Source organism: Papaver somniferum, chromosome 1, assembly GCF_003573695.1.
Source record: "Papaver somniferum cultivar HN1 chromosome 1, ASM357369v1, whole genome shotgun sequence".
In the NCBI taxonomy this organism is placed as follows: domain Eukaryota; kingdom Viridiplantae; phylum Streptophyta; class Magnoliopsida; order Ranunculales; family Papaveraceae; genus Papaver; species Papaver somniferum.
In genome coordinates, this window is record NC_039358.1 from 162,950,133 (window position 1) to 162,957,271 (window position 7,139).

At 37.1% G+C, this 7,139-nt stretch overlaps 1 protein-coding gene across 1 annotated transcript; it reads left to right on the forward strand.

Moving 5' to 3' along the window:
* Positions 1 to 3,171: 3,171 nt before the first annotated feature.
* On the forward strand, positions 3,172 to 4,146 carry LOC113353177 (uncharacterized mitochondrial protein AtMg00810-like). The gene is made up of 2 exons (XM_026596867.1): positions 3,172 to 3,309; positions 3,394 to 4,146. Exons 1-2 carry the CDS (start codon positions 3,172 to 3,174, stop codon positions 4,144 to 4,146), a joined length of 891 nt encoding a protein of 296 aa, XP_026452652.1.
* The last annotated feature ends 2,993 nt before the right edge of the window (positions 4,147 to 7,139 follow it).

Consider the following 7,139-nt stretch of genomic DNA (forward strand, 5'->3'; position numbering starts at 1 on the left):
GTTTTCGTCTTCTTTTTACAAATATTGCAAACTTCATCTCCTTGAAGTTAGATCACACGAATTATCTTTTATGGAAGGATCATTTCGAGTCAGTTCTGATTTCGGTCAATCTATTCGAATATGTTGATGGTACAATTGAAGAACCACCTCGATTCATAACAGTTGATGGTGCTCAAGTTCAGAATCCAGCTTGGCTTTATTGGAGAAAGGTGGATCGTTTTGTTTCAAGCTGTTTGAAAGCTACATTCACTCAATCGGTCTCAGGAGATGTTCTAGGTCTATCTAATGCTCATGAAATTTGGAGCTTTCTTGAAACTTCTTTTACTACTCAATTTGCTGCAAGACGTTCTATGCTATGTAATCAACTTCAATCGATTAGGAGAGGTAATCGATCTATATAGGAATATTTGCAACAGATTAAGACTATTACTGATAATCTTGCAGCTATTAATGAAAGAGTTAGTAACTCTGATATTATAATGCATATTTTAAATGGATGAGGCCGTGACTACAATAACTTTGTTATTTCTGCTCAAAATCGTGAAGTTCCATTTATATTTGTTGAGATCAAAGCTCGATTAATCAATCACCAACAGTGGCTTAAAGATCAAGATTCAGATATGACTACTATGTTTGATAATCAGAATTCTTCAGCATTGTATAGTAAGAATACATCTTCAGGTGGTGGAAATGGGAAGAAGAATAATAATCAGAATAAGAACAAGAGTAATTTCAAGAATAGTGTTTACTCTTCTGGTTCTGGATCTGGCAGTGGTAATTCTTCTGGTGGAAACTCAGCTGGTAGTTCCGGTAGTTCTGGTGGAAATTCTGGTCATAATTCTGGTAATTCAAGAAATAACTCTAGTTCTTTTGATTGGTCTACAGTTGAGTGTCAAATATGCAGAAGAACATGGTATTCTGCTAGCCGTTGTTATTACAGGTATCAACCAGATAGAAATTCTATTAGTTCAGTGCAAAGAGCCTTTGCAGGAATTCAATTATCTCCTACTTCTGAAGTCGAAGCTGCAACATTACCGACTGCAACTCAGTGGATTCCAGATTCAGGCGCCACTAACCATATGAAAAATGATGCTTCATTGTTATCCAACACTACTCCTTACAATGGTACTTCCAATGTTATGATTGGGAATGGTAAGCTTCTTACTATTGCACAAACTGGTGATGTTATTTTACCAACTTCAAGTAAGACTTTTCAGTTAAATAAAGTTTTACACATTCCCTCTCTTAAAGCTAATTTACTCTCCATAGCTAAATTCACTAAGGATAACCACTGCTATTTTGAGCTCTATGCTTGGGGATATTTGATTAAGGATGTTGTTACTAAACAGGTATTATCTAAAGGTTCAATTCTCAACAATCTATATCTTATCCTCTCATCTCATGCTTCATCATCTCCTTGCTTTCATGCTTCCATTACAGCTCCATCAACACTTTGGCACAACAGGATTGGCCATCCTGCTGCTGCTGTTTTACATAAACTTCAATCAGTTGAGTCAATAAAGCTTTCCTCTGATAAGTCTTTACCTTATGTGTGCTCTTCTTGTCAGTTGGGTAAAAGTAAAAAGTTACTTTTAGCTTGTCTAGTAGAGTCTCTACTGCTCCTCTTGAGCTTGTTCACTGTGATGTATGGGGACCTTCCCCTAAAGTGTCTTTGTTAGGATTTAGATACTACATTGTCTTCATTGATGACTTTAGCAGATATCATTGGATTTATCCTTTGAAAGCTAAGTCAGATGCTCTTGTAGCTTTTCAGCACTTTAAACAAATAAATGAAAATTTGTTGGCCACCAAAATTTTATCTTTTCAATGTGATAATGCTTATGAATTATCTAAAGACCCTTTCAAACAATTTCTTGACTTATCTGGTATTACACTTAGATTGTCTTGTCCTCATACCTCTCAACAAAATGGCCTTGCTGAGAGAAAACATAGACATATAACTGAAGTTGGTCTTACTCTTTTATTTCAAGCTCATTTACCTAAACATTTTTAGTATGATGTTTTTCAAACCGCAACTTTCCTCACCAATAGACTTCCTACCAAACTGTTACATTTTAAGTCTCTTTATGAAGTCTTGTTTAATAAATCACCAGATTACACTTTTATCAAAGTATTTGGGTCAGCTTGTTATCCTTATTTGGGAGCTTATATAAAAGACAAGCTATCTCCCAAATCTTCTTTATGCACTTTTATTGGCTATAGTTCTCTTCACAGAGGTTATAGATGTTATGAAAATACTTCTGGAAAGATTTATACCTCTAGGCATGTTATTTTTGATGAAACCTTCTTTCCTTTCTCATCCTCTTCTAATGTTTCTTCTGAAACATCTCAGTTGCCTTTTATTTCTGAACAACAACTCAGTTGGTCAGACTCTTCTTTACTTCCCTCATCTTCTCAGTTGATGAATTCTACTTCAGGTAAGCAAGTCAGCTCTCCTACATCAGTTATTTCATCTGCATCTTCTCCTGTTACCAGGTCTAAAACTGGTGTGAGAAAACCAAAGCTTTTACCTGATTATGTAACTAACAATGTTGTTAAGCATCCTGTAGTTGCAGCTTTCAGCTCTCTGTTGCATCAAACTGAGCCTAAGACCTTTAAACAAGCTATGCAGATTCCTAAATGGGTTGTCTCTATGAAGGAAGAATGTCAAGCTTTAAAAGATGCAGATACTTGGGATTTGGTTAAAATATCATAAAGGAATGCATGTTTTGGGTTGTAAGTGGGTGTATAAACTCAAACTACATGCAGATGGTAGCATTGAAAGGTGTAAAAGTAGGTTGGTTGCTAAAGGATATGAACAATTAGATGGAGTTGATTATACTGATACTTTCAGTTCTGTAGTAAAGGAACCTACTATTAGAATTGTTCTTACTATTGCAGCTTCACAAGGATGGCAGATACAACAATTGGATGTGTCCAATGCTTTTCTGCATGGTCACTTGAATGAGTGTGTATTCATGGAACAACCTCCAGGTTTTATTGAAGAAGGGAAAGAAGATTATGTGTGTCATCTAAAGAAATCACTTTTATGGCTTAAAGCAGGCACCAAGGGCTTGGTTCCAGAGATTTAGTGGATTTCTTCTCAAATATTGTTTTCACCAACCAAAATGTGACCATTCCTTGTTTCTGTATAAGTCTGACAAAGGAATTATGTATCTACTACTCTATGTAGATGACATCATCCTAACTGGAAGTTCAGGTATGTTACTTAATTCTCTTATCAGTTCTTTGAGTCCTGAATTCAAAATGAAGGACTTAGGCTCTCTTCACTACTTCTTAGGCATTGAGGTAGTTAGAAATTTGCACAATCGACTTTGCTGCTTATTTAGAAGAAATATTGTATGAAATTATTGGTTAAGGCTGATATGGTAGATTGTAAGCCTTGCTCTACTCCAGTTGCTAAAGGTCCTAGATGCTCCTTGTATGATGGTGAACCATTACAGAAGTCTTGTAGGAGGATTGCAATATCTTACAATGACAAGACCAGACATAGCTTTTGCTGTGAGTTATATATCCCAATTTGTGCATCAGCGTACTACTGAACATTTAATAGTAAAGAGAATTCTAAGATATCTTAAAGAAAGTTTAGGAACTGGTATTACTCTTGGTTCTTCAGATATTACTTCAGTCACATCATACTCAGATTCAGATTGGGCTGGTTGCCCTGATTCTAGAAGAAGTACTTCTGGTTATGCAGTATTTTTAGGTTCATCTCTTATATCATGGACTTCTAAGAAACAACCTACAGTTTCAAGATCATCAGCAGAAGCAGAATACAAATGTCTGGCCAATACTTCTTCTGAATTATTGTGGATCTCTTATCTCTTAAAGGAATTGGGTATTTGTTCTTCTGGTGTTTATACCTTGCTTTGTGATAATCTTAGTGCTAGTAGTCTTGCATGTAATCATGTTATTCATGCTAGAACTAAGCATATAAAGATTGACTATCACTTTATTAGATATTTGGTTCAATCCAGATTTCTTGTCATCAAGTTTGTTCCTTCTTTACTTCAGCTTGCTGATATTTTTACAAAGGGTTTGGCTCCTGATTTATTTTTTACTCTTGTGTCCAAGCTTATGTACTTTGCGCATACTAAGCTTGAGGGGGAGTATAAGAGCAACTGATATAGTTGTGTTGAGGTCCCCTTATCCTATGTTAGTCTGTCTTTATAATAAAGTTCGTAACTGTTTAATAGCTGTAACAGCCTGTCTTTGTCAGTCTTGTCTGTATAAAAGGATGTTAGAGCATAGCTCGTTCGACCTCGCATGCGTTGCTATCTCAAGCATGTTTGTCAATGTTAGTGATCAAAACTATGAGTCTTGATTTCTAGCCTACATAGCTAAGTCTCGGACTAGGATAGAAAAGTGTAGTTGAGCTCAAGGACTTAATGGCGATTCATCATACAACGACGAAGATCTACTCAAGGAACCGTGGAACTTCATCAAAAAAAAGGTATGTGGAGACTTGAACTTATCTATCACTCAAAAGTCTATCTCTTCTATCTCATACTTCTTATGAGACAAAAGTCGTATGCTATATAGACTGGATCATACACATTTGATATTTTGAGCCGAGTATATCTCTCCTACCTATATCTCAAAATCATGTGTTGGTAAAGCGTTTCGCTTTGATCAACTTTATCTTCACCTAGTGACGAAAGTCATGAAAAGTTTCAATTACTTTGAGAATTGCTCTGACGCGAAACTGTCTGTGAATAACAGCTATATAAAGTCCTCTGAGAATGTCTCAATGATTGAAATGAGAGTTTAGATTACATAATAATGTATTCCTTAATCCGAAGTTTTCGAACTTTGTTGATTGAGAGAAACCGGAGGAATTGGCTTTAACAAGTCCGCGAACCCAGTCCGCGAACTGACGGAAGTTCTTGTACCGAGAATTTCTGCTGGGATTTTCCAAAAACTCATTTGCGTGTAAGTCCGCAAACCTAGTCAGCGAACTGGTGAAAGTCCCTTTGCCGAGATTTTCTGGTGAGTTTGGAAAACTCCACCGGTTGTCTTAAGTCCGCGAACTTGTTTGTGAGCTTAAGAGGTTATGATCTAAAGATGTGCTCTGAACATGAAACTTAAATTACTAAGGAATGTTTTATGCAAACCTTGGCTATAAAGTTCAAGAGACGATTCAATCAAATCGAATCATCTTTGTTTCAGTTGTGTCTTGTGTAGTTACATAAGATCTCATAGTAATTGAACAATTCTCTAACTAGTTCATTTGAGTCAGTTGAACTAGTTATGGTGAAGAAGAACAAGGTTAATATGAAATGCTCACATGGTTAACCTTTTGGGTTACAATGTTGAACCAACATACACGTACACGTTTGGGCATGGTTTTCACAAACCCAGTAAACGTCTACCCAAGTGTGTGTGACAAGCTAAGTTTTCGATCTAACGGTTGAGAAATATTAGATTGAATCTAAATCAGGTTTTCATCTAACAGTGAATATGGATTGCTTTATAACTAAGGTGAAACCCTGATTTGAAGACTATACAAAGGAGACATCTAGCATTGTGCAAAACTAATCCCCACATGTCTGTGTGATACTAGTGCGCTCGCTAGAGTCGATTCTCCTTTAACCTTTGGTTTTCTTCTCTAAAACCAGGATAACGACTTAAAGATTTCATTGGGATTGTGAAGCCAGACCGATACTAATTTTATCGTAGTTGTGTGATCTGATCTTGCATTTTCTATCGTACGAGTACAATCTTTGATTGGCTTGGGATCGTGAGAGTTCTCCGATAGGAAAGATAAAGAAGTCACAAACATCTTCGTCTCACTGTTTGTGATTCCTCGACAAACCGCCTGTGTAGTCAGGAATGATTGTAGAGAGGTGATTTAATCTAGGCTGTTCTTCGGGAATATAAGACCGGATTATCAATTGGTTCCTGTCACCTTGATTTCATATCTTAAGACGGAACAAAACCTAGCGTTTATCTGTGGGAGACAGATTTATCATTTGATAGACTTTTCTGTGTGAGACAGATTTGTTTATTATCAAGTCTGCCATTTTGGGTTGCAGCAACTCTTGGTTGTGGGTGGGATCAGCTAAGGGATTCAAGTGCGCAGTATCCTGCTGGGATCAGAGGCGTATGAGTACAACTGTACCTTGGATCGGTGGGAGACTGATTGGGGTTCAACTATAGTCTAGTCCGAAGTTAGCTTGGAGTAGGCTACTGTCTGTAGCGGCTTAATACAGTGTGTATTCAATCTGGACTAGGTCCCGGGGTTTTTCTGCATTTGCGGTTTCCTCGTTAACAAAATTTCTGGTGTCTGTGTTAATTCTTTTCCGCATTATATTTTATATAAATGAAATAATACAGGTTGTGCATTCGTGATCATCAATTGGAAATCCAACCCTTGGTTGTTGATTGATATTGATTGATCCTTGGACATTGGTCTTTGGTACCGTCCAAGTTATTCCTTGTATTTGATAAAAAATCGCTATTGATTTTAGCTTGAGTAAAAAATCAAATCAAGAGAGAGATATTAACTCCTTGAGATACTTTTATCTAGATTGAGTCTGACTGTCTAGTTGATTCTCTAGCATAGTATTTTGGAGTTAGTCCATACAGATTGCTAAGAGAAAAATTGGATGGTGTTGTTAGACCCCCGCTTTTTCAATTGGTATCAGAGCTGGCAAACACGTTAAAGACCTCATCAGTCTGTGTTTGTTGCGATCTGACTCTATGGACAAAGGTGCTATCTCTGTAAACGTACCACCAGTCTTCGACGGCTCAAACTACCTATGGTGGAAAGTTGCTATGCGCACATTTCTTCAGTCGCGTGACTTCTAATCATGGATCTAAGTTGTGAATGGCTATGAAACTCCTGTTGTTATGGAAAGAGGTGCATTTGTACCTAAAGATTTTTTTATGTATGATGCTACCGACTGCAAGGCAAAACTCCGACGGGATGAACACCATCTTGCATGCTATTACCCAAAATCTTCGACATCATGTGGCCTCATGCACCACATGTAAAGAAGCTTGGGATACTTTGGAAAACGTATTTGAAGGTAACCCCAGTGAAAAGGAAGCTAGGCTTCAAAACCTTAATTCCGAATGGGAAGACCTTTATATGGCAGAAGAAGAATCGTTTGACA

Bases quoted from the DNA above. Each gene is read 5' to 3' on its own strand.
- LOC113353177 (XM_026596867.1), top strand. From the start codon at position 3,172: ATGTATCTACTACTCTATGTAGATGACATCATCCTAACTGGAAGTTCA. The intron at 3,310-3,393 runs GTAGTTAGAAAT...CTGATATGGTAG, and splicing joins ACTACTTCTTAGGCATTGAG to ATTGTAAGCCTTGCTCTACT.